Source organism: Dreissena polymorpha, chromosome 2 (assembly GCF_020536995.1).
Source record: "Dreissena polymorpha isolate Duluth1 chromosome 2, UMN_Dpol_1.0, whole genome shotgun sequence".
Taxonomy (NCBI): domain Eukaryota; kingdom Metazoa; phylum Mollusca; class Bivalvia; order Myida; family Dreissenidae; genus Dreissena; species Dreissena polymorpha.
In genome coordinates this window covers 116,293,634-116,312,485 of record NC_068356.1, presented here as the reverse complement: position 1 = coordinate 116,312,485, position 18,852 = coordinate 116,293,634, and the positions used below count along the sequence as shown (strand labels likewise).

The 18,852-nt window shown below is 36.3% G+C and overlaps 2 protein-coding genes across 2 annotated transcripts; both read right to left on the bottom strand.

Annotated features, from left to right (window-relative positions):
* Positions 1 to 1,838: 1,838 nt before the first annotated feature.
* Positions 1,839 to 9,725, bottom strand: LOC127868626 (autocrine proliferation repressor protein A-like). Its single transcript, XM_052410533.1, has 14 exons — positions 9,412 to 9,725; positions 8,789 to 8,900; positions 8,344 to 8,455; positions 7,843 to 7,959; positions 6,920 to 7,012; positions 6,444 to 6,533; positions 4,615 to 4,744; positions 4,103 to 4,223; positions 3,729 to 3,816; positions 3,479 to 3,517; positions 3,142 to 3,230; positions 2,873 to 2,966; positions 2,438 to 2,503; positions 1,839 to 2,230 (listed from the first exon to the last, which is right to left on the bottom strand). The coding sequence occupies exons 1-14, from the start codon at positions 9,683 to 9,685 to the stop codon at positions 2,111 to 2,113; spliced, it is 1,545 nt and encodes a 514-aa protein (XP_052266493.1). The 5' UTR covers positions 9,686 to 9,725; the 3' UTR covers positions 1,839 to 2,110.
* A 3,599-nt stretch (positions 9,726 to 13,324) lies between these two features.
* Positions 13,325 to 14,171, bottom strand: LOC127870010 (uncharacterized). The gene is made up of 2 exons (XM_052412673.1): positions 13,802 to 14,171; positions 13,325 to 13,623 (listed from the first exon to the last, which is right to left on the bottom strand). Exons 1-2 carry the CDS (start codon positions 13,995 to 13,997, stop codon positions 13,325 to 13,327), a joined length of 495 nt encoding a protein of 164 aa, XP_052268633.1. The 5' UTR covers positions 13,998 to 14,171.
* Between the last annotated feature and the right edge of the window lie 4,681 nt (positions 14,172 to 18,852).

The following is an 18,852-nucleotide window of genomic DNA, read 5'->3' as shown; positions in this document are numbered from 1 at the left end:
TTCAGTATATGATTTAGCGATTTTTTTATAAATAATGTTACAGTTATGGGCATTATAATATTTGACCTAAAATACACCTAATGATCTAATACATTTCATTTTCGAATTAAATACCATTCCGTCGTTATAATTAACCCTTTTAGAGTGTGCATATAAATGTGAATATATAAACATTAAAACAAGTGCATATATACTATATATTTGTGGCCTGTTTGTTTATTTGAGGGTACCATAAGATGTTATCAGTGTGTGAAGTAAAAATTATCGCCGTATCACGAGATGCGACGGATTAAATCTATGCAGGGACCTATACAAACAAACACGTCCCTAATCTATGTCATGTCATAAGGTTTTGAGAACAAGTACTGACCTTGGCACTGATAAGTTTTAGTTTACCTAACCTTGGGTTATGATCAATTTTCACACAGGAGAAGGTACAATAGTTATTGGGAAAGAGCTTTAGTTTGCAGACCTCCTGAACAAGGCGTCTGCGACAGTTCTTGAGAACTAAAATTAAGTTCAAAGCATTGCTTTTTGACGATTTAGTACCTGTCCGGATCAAAGGATGAAAATTATATCAAAGAAAATCTTTGCTCTTGTTTAAAGACAAGCGCTCTACCAGTGGAGCTTGTCAGTCTGTGTATCTGCATTGTGCATATATATCTAGACAATTAACCCGGTATTCCTTTAAATAATAAGAACATGCCTGTTCTGTATGGTACCATTGCTCACTGTTGTCTTTTAACGGTATAATTAAGTATGGATCTAATCGATCGATCAGCTAAGGCCAATTTACACTATTATTATTGCAGCGTTGATGGTTCACGGTCATTTTGTTCCGTTATTTGTGTAAGGCGTTTAGTCAAAAATATGCTTAAAATAAAAAATGAGAGAAGTTCCATGGATTTTCGAATAATATTCACCTTTGCTTAATTAATAAAGCATTATTTAGCTTCGCTTGACAGCTATCATATAGTGTGATAACACTTCGTTGAAGAGTTTGCGAATAGCCATCATAATAAACACTGACACCAACAAACGAAAAAACGTTTGAAAATATAAAATAATCAGCCCATTTATACTGACAACGACAGTGATTCGCTTCAGTCATTCAGAATGAATAAAATGATAAAGCATAAAACAGACCTGTTGATAAACACAATTCTTGTTTTACCCACCCCAACCCCTACAATTGTAACTTATTGAAAATCGCATTGTTACGTTCAGTTTTACTTGGTACATACGGAATACCGTTAGGCCATCTTGGTTACAAATTAAAATCCAGAGAGCGAGATTGCATTGTCGTCATCGTAATATCGCGTTCTCGCATTCTCGCCATCGAAGTCTCGAATTGTCGCCATCGTATTGCCGCACTGTCGTCATCGTAATGTCGCATTCTCGTCATCGTACTATCGCGTTCTCGCATTTTCGCCCTCTGGATTTTAATGTGTAACCACGATGGCACTAACAGTATTCCGTAGGTATACGCATATTTTGTAGAATTATTTTTTTTCGCGCACAAAGACTTTCGCTTTGACCATAGGGTTGCTTATTGAAATTCTTTACTAAAATATACACAACTGCATTGTATTTTGTCTGAACAATACCATTGTCAAAAGTCGTTAAGGGGTTAAGTTAAATCAGCAACCGCTCAAAATAAGGGATGGTTTTTGTAACGAAACATTTAACTTTTACGAAAACGCATATGAAATAACTGGTACAACAAGTGGTTACTTTGTTATTTTATGTAGTTGACAATTCCGCAGCGGATGATTAGTAAGTGCCAACCAAAAAGTCGAAAAGGCGCATTATTGTAGGATGAATGAAAGAAACGCATGTGATTTATTCAAGTCGTTTTTTCTGTTACACATATTAATATCATCATTCCAAACAATCAAAAGTAAAAGTTATATGTCACATACACTTACACATTTAGCGACTAGAATAACGCAGGTATAATATCATAAAAAGTGAAACATTTTACGCATATGTTCTAACACATTCATTAAGCGTATTGCACAATGTAAAAACTTCATAATAAACATGAGTCATCGAATATACATGATTGAATTCATGGAATGTTGTTGAAAGCGGAAGTGAATGTACGCCTCTATACGAGCGTCCCTCGACAATCATCACCATGACAGTCTGGGAACGGGTAAGTGTCCGGAATTACTAGCGTCTGGGTCGTCATCTCGAGCACTGCTCCATCGATGCCTTGAAATGTGGCCTGTAAAGTAAGATGGCACACCATACGCAGTCCACTACACTGGGTGAAACACAATGCAAAGCGTATCATTTTCAACTCGAAACGTATGCAATACAAAATTAATAATGTTATAAAACCTCAAGATTTTTAACAAACAAAATCAGGTGCAGCAACAATAAATAATGCAGTTAAACGAAACATAACTCAACTAGATCGCTGTCACGTTACCTGTATAAAGAATGCTGTCCATCCGGTCGGTGGGTTTGTAAACTCCACCTCCCAGCTCAAGGCGCTCTGAAACATGAGAACTATTTTGGTAGAGCCTAGAATTAAATGTTTCAGGAAACATATGTTTTAGTATTTCTTATATAAGTAATGTAAATAATAGTTTTACACTCCAAGAAAATAGCACATTATCGAACATGTTTCATCATTATGTTATAAACAACAGTTCACCTAAGCGTTTTTATGGATCATTTTTATTGAATGTACTTTTGTGGTATTCTCAATAAAGAGTTAATGAAGACAATAAAAGTCACTGTTGATAAAGGTTAGCTAATGCAATTACGGCTCACGTTTGTATGTTTATTATGAATAACTTTAAATTTGCGACATAATACAGTCAGCACATTCACGCTGAAACAAGTTTAAGGCGTCACTCACAGAGGGTGTGGCGTACGTTCGTTTCCATAGCACCGGATGAGGCTGTGGCTTGCTGGGATCGCCAGGTGTGCCACGCAGTAATCGGAAGTCTTTTCTGAAATGATCAAGGGTGTACCTGGACAAACCATTCCAAACGTTTACATTCTTCGTATTAAGATACACACACGTAATCAATAGAAATACCATATTATGTATGGATTGGTTGTTTGAAACAGAACACTTTTAGGAAATATTTGAAAATGTCGATATATATTGCACGTTATTAGTACCGCTTGCCATCCAGGGTGGTGGCATGGTAAACGTCCACGGTTAGTGGCTGTACGTCCGTGGTCAGGCTTATCTTGCCTCCGGTAGATGTCTGAATACATGTAATACAATAATAATAATACGTTTCACAATCAAACTCAATCACAGAACATTCTTATATGTGTATGTTTAGTTAAATTATTGAGTTGAATGATGTTTAATTAAAAAAGCTTTACTATACATGAAAAAGAAGCATTGAATAAATAACAACATACACACGTATCTATATTTAAAAAGCATCAGTCATTCGCTTCTTCTTTGATCATGTTCCACTTAAGGCTGCATATTTATTTTATTTACCGTGTTCAGCACCCAGTTCATTTTCGGAAGTGGCTTATTCTGTAAAATCAACCATAAGTTGCTATAGGATTGTATATATTTTGTATATATAATTGACTAGTCTCAAGATATATGAGTTACATATGTTTTTATAAATAGAAGTACCATTTAAAAGCAAACATGACAAAACGTTCAACGAGTTAAAGCTAAATAAGATACTTGGTAAGAAAGTTGGACACAGAATCACATATAAACATTTGATTTGACATACATTAATAACTTGAAGGTAGAACGCTCGAATCGCAAACATCACACTTGTCTCATGACCGGCCAGACTGTGCTCTGCATTCGGTACCATCCTGAAATGGCAAATAAAACACATTACTTCATATGCAAGCTTTCAATGTTCATTGTCAGTAGCGTTTTGCACAGTACGTACGTATTTAATTTCTGTAGAAGCTTTAATATCAAGATAGGCAAATATGAAGCAAGTTTTATATGGACCATGTTACATTTTATACAAATTTAATCGCAAGTTCTGACACCAAACGATATAAAAAAAATATGCATTTAGCAACATTATAGTTGTATTTGGTCATTCGAGTTCTTTCGATAAACAGTATGCAATCAACCGTAAGGTCAAACCTGAGGTATGTGTCTCCTTTGATGATATTATAATAGTACTTGGAGTCATCAACCATAAAGAACTCGTCTCCTCCCGTACTGGTGATGTACTTTGGCTTGTTGGCGTAACGGTCGTTGTACGCTGAAACACATTATTATGCAAATCGTTTTTTATACTTAAGTATTCCTGAGTGTTTCTATATTGCGAAACTCAGTTTGAGTGTTGCTTCAGACTTTCTAACGGACAGGTTAGCTCCTGAACAGACTGCGCTTATGTAGAGGCTGGCCCGGAGCTACGCTGGCCGAACATGGCATACCGGTAATACCCATTTCCGCACGACCAGATTCATATCGCCCCATTGGTGCAAAAAGGTACCATGTGCCTTCTAATTTCAATGTCACATGGTACCTTTTTGCACCAAGGACGCGATATGATAAACGATATTGATGTCAGTCACAAATCAAGACAAACTTTTGACCAACATTCATTCAAAACATGCTGAAATAGCCTAACAATGTATATGAAAACGTACAAAGAGGGTCGATGATGGCAGCCATGGCCTTGATGTAGGGGCTGTCGAGCTCCTTGGTGAAGTTGAGTGCGTAGTAATCATCGAACGCGAACGTCCAGCCGCCCAGAGAGCGATAGTAGTGGTGCAGGTTCTGAAGAGTACACACGCTGTATGCAGAGAATTGTGAAGAGTACACACGCTGTATGCAGAGAATTGTGAAGAGTACACACGCTGTATGCAGAGAATTGTGAAGAGTACACACGCTGTATGCAGAGAATTGTGAAGAGTACACACGCTGTATGCAGAGAATTGTGAAGAGTACACACGCTGTATGCAGAGAATTGTGAAGAGTACACACGTTGTATGCAGAGAATTGTGAAGAGTACACACGCTGTATGCAGAGAATTGTGAAGAGTACACACGCTGTATGCAGAGAATTGTGAAGAGTACACACGCTGTATGCAGAGAATTGTGAAGAGTACACACGCTGTATGCAGAGAATTGTGAAGAGTACACACGCTGTATGCAGAGAATTGTGAAGAGTACACACGCTGTATGCAGAGAATTGTGAAGAGTACACACGCTGTATGCAGAGAATTGTGAAGAGTACACACGCTGTATGCAGAGAATTGTGAAGAGTACACACGCTGTATGCAGAGAATTGTGAAGAGTACACACGCTGTATGCAGAGAATTGTGAGGAGTACACACGCTGTATGCAGAGAATTGTGAAGAGTACACACGCTGTATGCAGATAATTGTGAAGAGTACACACGCTGTATGCAGAGAATTGTGAAGAGTACACACGCTGTATGCAGAGAATTGTGAAGAGTACACACGCTGTATGCAGAGAATTGTGAAGAGTACACACGCTGTATGCAGAGAATTGTGAAGAGTACACACGCTGTATGCAGAGAATTGTGAAGAGTACACATGCAGAGAATTGTAAAGAGTACACACGCTGTATGCAGATAATTGTGAAGAGTACACACGCTGTATGCAGAGAATTGTGAAGAGTACACACGCTGTATGCAGAGAATTGTGAAGTTTTCTATGTTTAAGTTATAGTTTATTAAGAGAATTGCTTTAAAAGAAGAACGCGAGAAATCGCAGTGACTGAACGGATCTTCTTAATGCTGAACAATTATCTAAATAAAAGCTTAATAATTTAGAGCTGGCCCTTCCCCTTTCAGTCGCAGCCGGCTCAGATACGCTTATACCATTCAGGCGAAATGGAATCGGAACTAAATATATATTGTACATGGTTAGTTCATTAAATAGTAATGTAATGTCTGTGAATGTGCATTGTTTTTTAATTTAATTTAATTGCTTAATGATTATAAATAATTCCTTGCACATGCATGTCAGTGTGCTTATGTCAATGACTGTGTCTTATATCTAAGCCGAATAATAAAATAAAAAGTAACTAAGCATCAATCTTAAAATATGGAATGCCTAAAAGCGGCCAACAATACGGCAAAAATATAATAAGGACTCCAAGAACACGCAATGAACAAAATTTCATCATTTAGTGCTCAAAGCCGTACAAGGCCTTTGTCTGTATGAAGGGTTTCCGATTTATAATCAGTGAAAATTTGAATTCGTTCACTTATCAATCGCGTTGCATGCCTTTGTATGTATAGATATAGCGAAGCAACAATATATTAATGGATAAAGATATATTTTCCATTATTTCGGTCTTTATAATTGTATTATGTAGTTTATCTTTCCGTAATTTCCATTATTTTGGTCCTTATAATTGTATTATGTAGTATATCTTTCCGTGTGTTGACATGCAGTTTAAAGGTTTAAGATTACATGTATATTATATATGAACTTCGTCCTACTTACATTCTGCATATCAAGAAGGTCCATGACCATGGGTGCTATGGCAATTACTCTCTTGTCAACGGCTCCAACCGTCCACGTCGTCCAGCCTCGCTACGAAACACAATTACATGTACACGTATGGTACGTTTTAATTATTGTATATGTGGTTCTTCTGTAGAAAAAAGACATCGCTACCTATAAGGCATATTGAAATGACAGGACTGAACAGACCGTCTTCAACAAAATGTACCTTTCAAATAGAGGAAACACAGATACATAATCAATTGTTCAACGAAAGTTATAACAGTTTGTTTAGTAAATCAGGAAGCAATGGCTTGGCGATCTTGCCTTGTTTACTATTAACGAAGAGTACTGTTATCTTTGTCATCTTCGTCTTAAGTAGGTGTGATAAAATCACTTAGCGTATCATCCGTTCTGAATTTTGTTTTTCAAGAAAGTCTGTCCTTACAAATCCCAGTTCTTGTATCCAAGCTTACTTTTGACGCTCCGGCGACAAGGAAGCGATCTGTGGTCACACCAAGTTTTTTCTGTGTTATATCATTGACAGTGTCCATGCCTCGGACACCTGCCTGAAATACGTCACGCAACAAACATCTATTAACCTCGTTCGCGGAAAACCGGGCCTACTGCATGTGCGAAAATTGTAGTCCCAGATGTGCCTGTGCAGTCCGCACAGGCTAATCAGGGACGACATTTTCCGCTTTTATGGAATATTCCGTTTAAATGAGGTCTCTTGGACTGCACAAGCTAATCTGGGACGACATTTTACGCGTATGCATTAAGCCCAGTGTTCACACGATACTCGTATGATGACCATGAATTATGAGCTACAGACGGATGATGCTTGCATTAAACTTCTGTTAGTTTTGAAATACTTGGTGGCAGAAGTTTTCGTCTGACGTATATCTGTTTGCTACGCCGGGTAAGTTTGGTCAAAGATCTTTCAATAAGCATATTGATTCGTTTATGATATGGTTCAGGTGTTACATTTGATTGTTTTCCTTCAATGGCATGCAACTGTAATACGGCAAATATATTTTATACATTCAAAACTGCGATATGTAGTTTTAGCAATCTAAATGGAAAATATTGTCATTTAAAACAAAATAGTTATGAGCAAGGTAATACAAATTAATGAATCTTATTATTAAAAAGATTTCTTTTAACGCTGACTTTTTTTTAAAATTAATTCCAATCATCATGTCCCTACAGTTCCGTAAATGTCCATAATTTATCGAAGTCTTCATATGCATGTAAATAAAACATAAATCGTTCCGACGAATCTATAAGATATCACAATCCCCATACTCTGCATATTATCGCATTGTTAACAGAACTGTTGTAAACGTTGTAAACATAATTGCCAATTTTAAATATACATCGAATGACAGATGGTTACCTTTGTCATGGGCATTCGCAGAAGTATTTCCGGATCCGACCCATTCTGATCCACGAATGTCTTCCAAGTCCAGGCGATGATGGCGTCCTCGTTGCGATTCTTCTTTTGGGGGTCGGCCTTCCCGGGAAGTATACATTAACAATATGATACAGACCATTTGCAGCAAAATCATTTTGATCAGTGTTTACTGTATTGCAATACAACTTAATTATTATGAATTTAATTTACAGCTGAATATAGTATTTATAATAAGCTGAATATATGGGGGATATGAAGCTGCAGTAAAATTATCAGGAGAAGAAGTATTGTGGCCCTCCAGTAGGCGGATGCTCAGTTGCTTTCATCTGATAACACAATATTTTACACATATTGTTTGTATGTTAAATACGCAAAACGGTGATTTTAATACATCGCTTTGTGAACAACACTAGTAAACTTATTTACAAAATGCCTGGTATTTTTCACGAATCGTCATAGCAATACGACCAGAACAAACCATACATGGAAAGTGATCGGCTCGTTAGGGACCTGCTTCAGACACGCCCCGATGGTTCCGGTTGTGGCTGCGACGACTGAGGTCAGTCGAACGAAATTTTCCGTCGGCTTGGGAGGGCTATGAAACAAGCCATTGTTAATGTAAGATTTTAAACAACTATATATACATTTGGCATGGCATGACAGTATTTAAAGCCTCGCTTGGGAAAACTTGGCTTAACGCATGTGTGTAAAGTGTCATACCAGATTAACCTGTGAAGTCCTAAAATGAATTTTTGCAAGAAGAGACTTCATTTAAACGAAAAATATAATATACGCGGCAAGTGTCGTCCCTGATTAGCCTGTGCGGACTGCACGCACTAACATGGGACTACACTTTACGCACATAAGCCCAGTTATCCCAAAGCGAGACTTATTTATTTGTTATAATGTGTAAGCACCCCTATCTTACCCGTCGTGGTTGGATCCTCCGTCAATAAGCATGAATCCAGCCCCTTTGATGAGGATCTTATCCGGGACAGTGACGGACAGGTAGTGCCACCACACCGGCTGGCTCTGAAGATCTGGGAAAAATGTTGTGTTGTTTTATACATGCATGAGAATACGTTATCGCACTACATGTTCGTATATCTATGTACTGCCACTAATTGTTTACTTCAGAAATAAAGCCCCGATCATAGCCCCCGACCATGTTATATGCTTACTCGGATAACACGTGCGTATATATAAATGTAGAGACGTCTTGAGTTCGTATCTTGGACTAGCTGTACAGAATTTTAAGAATATGTAACACAATTTTAACTGGTTATATAGTCTACATGATGTGAAAATGCACAAATTGCATTCATCAATGCAGTCCTCAATGTTATATAGTTATTTACACAAAAAAGAACACCATTTACATTTGTGTTGGACAATCATCCTCGACATATCAAAGCAAAGGTGATCAAATAAAATTGATAATTTTAAGTTCATCATCAAATGTATATCATTTAACATAACGAATTTTACTTCATATCGTAATACCGGATATTCAGTTATTGTAACAAGAAGTCTGTTAACAGAACGCCATACCTGGTTTCCAAGTCTGTGAAGTCATGTTGATGTTGTAAAGCGTGTACCCCTCCCCCTGGAGCGTCTCAATGATCTCATACGAGTACGTGGGGTCGGGCCGGTTCACGTAGTCGTCCAGGGGTGTGGCCCAACCCCCGGGCACCATGCACGACAAGAACAAAGATGCCAAAATGTATCCGAACATGATGCTAATTGGTTGTCTACAGGACATAGTCATGCAAGTCAACAACTGCACTGATCCCGATGTATCATTAATAAATGTTGACTGAAGCATCTCAAGCGATGTCGCCACGTGAACACCGCGATATAATGTATCACAAGACATAGATAAAAGAAGTGATAGGCGTTACTTAAAATTATCCGTTTATTTGGCCGTGTTTGATATGCCTATAGCTATAGATGTCAATTTGTCACACGCATGTTTTATACAAACCACTTGTGTTGTCAATTCTCCACAAATACTTTACGCCCGTTTATGCCGTATTACAAAAAGAATTATTTATATAAATTAAATAAATTCGGGGTAAAGAACTGAAACCGGAAGCGAATATAGGATGCAGGTTATAAATATGGGAACAGTATCCACAAAATATATTGATACTGATATGAATGTAAGTTGGTACTTTACTGCGTCTATTTTCATTTCAAAATGCTCTTCCGCGTTCCAACAGTAAGTAGGTAAGTAACGCAAAGTACCAACACGGCTAAGCTAGTCAATGGATTACAACTCGAGTAGATTTCCTTATAAAAATTCAACAGAGATACGCTTACAACATGGTATGCTCTTGTAACGTAACACATGCATTAAAATGGGTCGACATCTGCGACGAATATATCGAATGTAAAACACTTTTGTATCACATACTTCAATGTAAAGACAGTTTTGCATTACGAAATTAAGCCTTAAACATTTTTGTATAACAGACTTCAAATGTAAGAAAATTTCGCATAATGAAATTATACTCCATTGTCGGTTTCTAAAAGATCACACATAACAGCGGTCAAAGTACTAGATCTAATAAAGAAAATCAAATAAAGCAAAAAACCAAACAAAAGTCGACCCATTTCATAACACAATGTTACGATATTGTAGGTCATTTCCATGATGAACATGATTGTCGTAGATACCCGATCTAAGAGCAACCATTTAGTATAAAAAGATAGTCAAATTTTGTATTAAGGAGATGTGGCTAGCATAAACATCGGATTCATTTTAATTGTGAATCGCGGGGCAGGTCCGTAAGGGTCTGGCCGCCCGCGGTATTTTTAATTATTGGACTTCAATATTTTACGATCTCGAAAGTTAGTGAATGTATCTTAATTATTAGAAAATTTTGAGGACGTGTTAATTAGCAGAATAAAAACTAAATGAACACTTCATCGGACTTGTGTATGCATTGTCATCCATCGAATAATGTTACACTCTAAATGTTGGTGTTTTCCCTTTTTTATACTTTGATAGTAAAGGGTATATGTTATATTCTATTCATAGAGTGATGGTGCAAAAATGCACATAGCCTTTGATGGGAAATCATTTTTTATTTAGTTCAAACACATTTCAGCTCAAATTGTGAGAGCAAATACATTTTAAATCAATTAAACCATTCTTTTTTGCATCGAACGGCTATGGCTTATTGAGACGCTATCCAGTCCGTTTTCTGTGTAGATCCATAAAACGCTCCCGCAATGAGGATCGAACTCCGCTTGGCGGACACCTTATCAACCATACTATTGCGACCTTTATCAATTACGAAATATTGTATCTTATTGAAATATTATATTGATTGACAAATAAGACCCGGTGCACTGATACAATATTAGCCATTAGTGTTTAAGATTGGGATTTCACCTTCTATTAGAAAGAGTGTGCACATGAATACAGGTACACAATATTTCATAAGCATAAATGTCACCTTTTTTACCATAAGACCACGTGTGTTTTCTAAAAGAACGGACGAGTGTGGAATTGTAAAAGTATTCATATAGAAAAAAGGTATTAATATAGAAAAAGATTGACTGGATGGCGTCAGAGGGTAAGGGCTACCAGGCCTCATGGATACGTACTCGGGAATCGATCCTTCCACCGGCGTGCGTTATAATCTAGGTAAGTATAAACGAAGTACCCTCTCGACTAAGCCAGCCGTTATGCGAATGATTCACATATATCGATAAATATGGACACTCGCTATTGTGAAATACCAGCTATGTATATTTATAGATCTCAAAATCTTATTGATTCAGGGGAGATAAAGCCAATAAGTTGTTGAGCTTACGGTATATCCGAGTTATTTACTCAAATTAACATATTTGTATTACTTCGATGCGTTACATGTATTTAAAAAATCTAATATCACGAACGTGCGTCATAGATTAAGTATTGTATACATGGTTTAGAAGTTTTGAACAAATACGCCATATACTGATATCCGTACATCCCGTCGTCTCAACCATTCTGTTTGAATATCATAGGGAGGTGCCTATTGTCAATACTTGTAAGTTTACAATTAAACTGTTTTCTTCAGCATGTGCTTGCTTAGGTTCGATTGGTCGGCTCGGGTACTACTTAAATGTACTCCTTGTTTTCTTAAGTATACTTAAATGTACCCCGGGTACTGAAAATATACTAACACGCACATGGCCGATAAGACTGTCCCCGAGTTTTATTCCCGCCAAAAGTCCGATGTCGTAGAACGCGCTAAGGAATACAAAACAAAATTCCCTTTTAACAAAACATTCATCAACATGCTTTTGTGTAGTTGTTTCGATAATTTAGAGGCCATTTTACAGAATATTGACATAAATACTAGTATTAGTATAATTCATTTGAAGAAAAAGTCGACAACGACAAATCAAGCGTTAGAATTCCCCGTACGTTTCAGTATATTTTCCGTACCCGGAGTACCCGAGCCCACAATGACCAATCGAGCATTTCTTGGCTAAAATTCAAAATAAAATCGATCATTTTACCGCTCTTGCATGTCAGTGGGTGTCTACATTTTGAGCTGAGACATCCGCATGTGTTGTTGACATGATCGTGCTTCATTCACATTGGCATATATTGTACTGGTATTTGCATGTTTAATAGTGCATACAGAGATTTCTGCACTTTACGTGTTACCATTTATTGCGAAAAATATATAAATGCAAGGCAGAAGATAATCTTTATTTAAGTTCATTAAATAGTAAATTACTGTTAAACGTGAACATGACTATTGAACGTAAATCATTTTATTTAAGTGGCCACTCAAAGGGGTGCTGGACGTTTCGTGCCACTACCAGTTCGTGCCACTGATATTTGTGTAGGAGGGCATTGGACGTCTAATGGGGTTATTTACCCTCGGGACTTCGGTTAAAAACCATTGCCCGAGCATTGGACGTTTCGTCCCACTGATAATATATAGGCGGGTAGGTGTGAATAATACCGTATAGGTGTGAAATCATAACAGGAAACTTTCGCACCTTTGATTGTAACATCTGTTCAATGGGAAAATAACATTTTTTACATTTTATTTCAAGATTGTTTAAGAGTCAATTTAAATGCTTCATATAATACATTAACAATACATTACATAAATATAATAAAACATTTTCAATTAATTGACATTAACCATATCAAATGTGAATGCATACATACATTTTAACAATATCTAGATTTATTACATAAATATATTCAAACATTTGCAATAAATTGACATCAACAACATCAGAAGTGAATGGATACATACATTTTAAACAAAAAAATTAACAATATCAGAAAATAAAGCATGCATACATTTTAATATCTAGATTGATTACATAAATATTCAAACATGGTTTTAATACACATATACAGTGCACAAATATAGAAACACTAATACAACAGCAACTATCCTATCATATACATACACAAAGCATATATACAATGTATTGCATTTCAGAAGTCCTCATCGTGGATGTCATCCTGGGTTGTGCTCGGTCCCAGCCCGATGATATGGCTGCACGCTCTCAGCAGTTGAGTTGTTGTCATGTCATCGTCTTCGTACTTCTCCCAGATCTCGAAGTGTCGCCCGTGCACTTCTTTGAAGATTTTCCGGTGTACCCGAGTCAGGGCGTGCTCCGACACAAGTCGGATTGTCAGATCCGCTGTTTCTGCCTCACGGCGCAACAGGGGGACTAGCACGTAAAACCCTAAGTCGGGACGCCCTGCTCGACCGTTGATTCTGCGATGCCATCCTGGAAAAAATAAATATGTTGTGAACTATGATGTTTATTGGTTTGTATATAATAATATTTAAATCATAACTATCCAATGAAAATATGATATATTAGTTTTTATAATAGCATATTTAATTTATAACTATCAATTGAAAATAATATATTGCTTTATTATTCTATATATGTAAAAAAATACCTTCTACGTCGTTGTTCGTTCGTACCGTCTGGCGATACACGCTCCAATTGTCTGGTGTCCACATTGAACCTCGGATCCACGTCCGTTGCATGTACATCACCACATTCAGTATAGGACCTCCGACCTCTTCAGCCTGCAGCTTCAGCTGTTCGAAGGCGGGAACGATGTGCTCACACGGCAAATACGGCAAGGACATAAGTTTCCTCAAGAAGAGGATCTTGTCGCCCTTTACCGCATATGCCGTGGCGAGGCCACCTTCCACCTTCCGGTACACGCGCTGATTCCAATGGAAGACACACCCTTTCAGAGTGGCCCTTGGATAGACTTGCCGTAACGCCTGCCACGCCGCTGAAAAACATACAAATAGTATAGGTCATACATCACTTGATAAGTTTAAAATCAATTAAAATCGATGGGCTTAATAGTGTCGTGATTTCAAATAATTAAAGTTATCATATAATATTAATCAAATTACCTGCTCCTCTTTTGGTGCCAACAGTCACAACTTCATACGTTACGGGTCCGTCCTCTGGTATGACAGTATCCAGAGGACGTTCCCTTAGTGAAACGTCGAGCGGGACGTTCGGTTGATTGATCTCCCGATTGGTTACGTTGAAGTACCTATCTTCTACTTCATCTGAACGGGAGTCCATCGATAGGTCTGACAATACAGAAATGCCATTTGTAGCCTCTGGTACTTCTGGCGGAACATCCATAGGGATCTCCACTATCTCCGGTACCTCTGGCGTTACATCTATCGGGAAATCCACTATCGCCGGTACCTCTGGTGGAACTTCCACTAGTCGGCTACATTCGCAGCATTTCCACGTAACGACGACATTCCCTTTCATCATTTTTCGATACTGTCGGAGACTGACACCAGTCTCACACGACAGATGCTGCCATCTTTCACATTCATCGCATGAGATGGCTTAATCTTCTTCCCCAACATTCCGTGCACAGTACACACAAGGACATTCGCAAGCCATTACTGGTTTTGTGAATTCAACGAACAACTTACGTATTATATACTGTGTGTTCAACTGACTTTATTTACTCTTTCGGTGAATTACACAGTTTGTATGATAATTAAAGAGGTGAGTTGTTTACTAATTGGTAACTAATTGGCCATTAAAGGCCCGTGTCGGTAAATTAAAGGCCGGTAATTACTTGTTTGCTAATTACGTAGACACATACGGCTAATTGAAAGTTTGTAAGTCGATGGTAAAGCATAAGCTAACTCTTTAAAGAAAAAGACCAACTTTATTTTAAATTGTATTATTGTTCATTCATGTTATATATTAAAATTTATGTATATAATACATACAATTGAAGCATAGAAAATAACAGAATTTTCATGTTTTATAATTATTAAACACAATGAACTATGCACACATGTTTTTATACTAACAATAAATCATTTTATTTTATTATTACAAGCACATAAACATGATTCATAAAACATAACAACACTCTATGCTTTATATTCATCGCATATAATACACTATTTACAAATATTAGTATACTAACGATAAATCATTTTATTTGTTTGTTATTAATAATTATAAATGTCAACATAGTTGTAATTTTCTACATTTATATACATCCCAATATCATTCACACCTAAACGGCATTATTCACACCTATCCGCGTATATGTTATCAGTGGGACGAAACGTCTACCCCTTTTCAACACAAATATCAGTGGCACGAACTGGTAGTGGCACGAAACGTCCATAAACCACTCAAAGCATATATTTTGTGTAAAGGCGGGACCTTTTAAAAATGTTGGCACAGGACCACTTACTAAACATGTATGTGAAATGATGTACAAGTCTAACCATATGGTTAGAAAAAGTGATGCTTCGACATATTTTTAATTAATCTGTGGTGACCACGTTGTGCAGTGATGAGGAACCACGTAGTCCAAATAATTAGACGTAAGCTACCCCGCTTACGTCTAAACGGCTACCGTCGTTTTCCTATAGCAAATTGAGTTCACTTTAAACTTCAGTTTTTCTCGTTAAATCTTTGCTAATGCATAAAATTATCATTAATTAGAGATAAATGTGTGCGATTACCTCTTAAATGTGTAAAAATTGTGCTTTTAAACCACTTATGTACATTTTTAAAAATAAACATACACAACACACGAAATGTGTTTGTCGTTTATAGAATTACATTGAATTATCTTGAACGAAATTATTTTTTGAATAGGTTACACATAACCAATTGTTGTTGTACAACAAACCACATCACTTTTTAGCTTTCTGTACTCTTTAATTAAATGGAACCTATATGTGTGTGTTAAAACTACCAGTTGTATCACGGAGTGTATATTGTTAGGAGATGAATCGAGTATTTGACCCTTACTGTAGTAAATTCAATCTTATGCAAAAACTATTCATCCGATTTTATTGGTTTATACGTTATCTTGTTGCTTATTAATTCCTCTTTCAAAAAATATACGTTTTAGTATATTCCCGTTGTTATTAATGGATTTATAGCGAGATAAACTCAAGAAATACACATTTTATGTTTTACCAACGCGCGTTTTACCGTATTGTGGCTATCGATCTTGTACATGTTTGTACAATTAGCTTACAGCGAAGCGCCGAGGTTATACATTTTGATGTACCCACTCACGTCTTTTGTTGAATTATAGTTTCATTTCTCAGCCGATTTTGACAAATTATATATCATTAGAAAGCTTACGTTACGTAGTAAACAGATATATAAATATATATTAAGTTTTTCTTCTGATTTCGACAGCCCGGCGAGTTATAACTTTAACTTTTGCAAATATACCGTTTTGGAGTTTTAGAATCTAGATTTACGGTTGACATGTTCGTACTTAATACCAATTTGTAGCGTTCTTCTGATTTCGACAGCCCGGCGAGTTATAACTTTAACTTTTGCAAATATCATACCGTTTTGGAGTTTTAGAATCTAGATTTACGGTTGACATGTTCGTACTTAATACCAATTTGTAGCGTTTATATTTGGAGTTCAGTTTTAAAAATTACATCTTGCTTAGAAGAATAGAATTCTGTATACGATAGAAAAAAAATTGTTTAAAAACGAAAGTAATTAAGGAATGAAGGCGGAAGAAAGTAGCGCGCGTTCCTAACGCACTGAACTGATGCTACGGTCTTGGCGATTATGCTTTTGTTTAGAAACCGGCCATTGAATTTCCTTTGCCATGATTATTATATTTTTTATGGAATATATTGTAGTATTTTGTTCACGAAACATATCAATAAAGCTTATTATAAATAAATCTTAATAAATTAACGATTTCAGCTCTTGTTTATAACACAGAAAGGGTGTTAAATTTATGATGAAACAGCGTATATAGCGGACCCTCTCGATTTTATTCGGCTTTGCATGCATACTTGAAATAAAATGGGTGTCAAAAACATTCATCGTTTGCTGTTAATTATCAACGAGGGAATTATGTATAATTATATGAAATGTTATTTACCTTAAATTATCAATTTATTAAAGATTCTTGAAAATCACGGTCGGTGTTACGCGGGTCATTTCGTATTTTGACATCAGGGCATCATGTCCAACTATTCAAAATCAGATTTTTTCACTGGGACGATGACGGCTTAGATTTAGACAGGCAGACAGATAGTTTATTCAGACTTATAGAACAGTACATCGTCTTCAACTCAAATATATAAATTATTTTTAGACGAATTGTTAGGTGATTACACATATAGCAGTGATGATTATGAGAATGTTGCCATGTTTCTTATCCGTGTAATCTAGAGTCCGTGGTTTGAACATTTTTATCGCGGTGTTCAATAAAAGATATCTCAATAATCTTGTTTATTGATAGATCTGTGGTTTTATTGCCCCTGTGTTCAGCACAAACCAATTGTCTCGTTATGATCAGATACTGTGCCGACCAATACTAAATAACACTATGGTGTCATACGCCACAGCAGGGACCTATACTTGTGATCATGGAGTCTAAGTGCAAGACTTAAAAAAGTATGTTGTTTCGCTTGCGGCTGTTAAAGCCCAAACGGGGCTTCCCAGCTGGCACAGCTGCTGATATTCAGTTCTGAATACTTAAACTAATTTAGACCTTATTCTTAACCGTTGCGCGTTTTACGATATCGGATTTTAGGCGGGAATACAACTTATTGAAACTATTCAATTTCTTATACAACATTAAGCATATTAACAGTTATTGAAATTAACAATATCAGCGACATATTTTTAAAGACTAAACGCCTTTTCAAGTATCGAATTTAACATGTCAATAAAATATATTAATACCAAAAAAGGTTTCATTTAATATTGTTCACATTAAACCTTAAAATGAAAGTGTCGCTTTAACTATTTTCCGTGTCTTATTAAGCCGCGAATCGTTTGCTAAAAACAGTTAACAAAAAGGGCTACACGTTCTCATTCTTAATGAAATACAAAAATAAGTATAACATAATTAATAACGTCCTTAAACACACACAGCAAGATCAAAGTTTTAATGGAAAACTACTATGACATTCCACGTAAATTATTATTTTCGTCTAAATCGAATACTATATATTGAAAAACAATGTATTTATAACCGACCAATGAGGTAACATTATGCAACTTTCAATTTACACAGTGCTATATGGCAACAATATGGAATTTGAACAGTGGTAGTGTTTTAAGGACTGGACTATCATTACTTGTAAGTTTGTATAAACATTTTTCTAATGCAATTAGTAAAATAATGTTTATATTTTATGTTTAATAATTTATTGCATGATTATTCTGTGCTGTTATATGAATTTGATGCCGTTAAAGCTTCCGACATGAATTCATGTCGGAACGATGCTATTGCAAAATAACGTTAAACGATATGAGGTCCTCATATTTATAGGAGTAAGGAACCACGTGGACCTTCCAAAGCACATTTGCGTACAGTAGTTTTACGAAGATATACTAGAGGCCAAGGACTTGAAAAAAAACAATATGTTAAATATACAAAACATGAACCAAAAATTAACGCAAGCGTAAATGTATGCAAACATAAAAAAATACTTAATA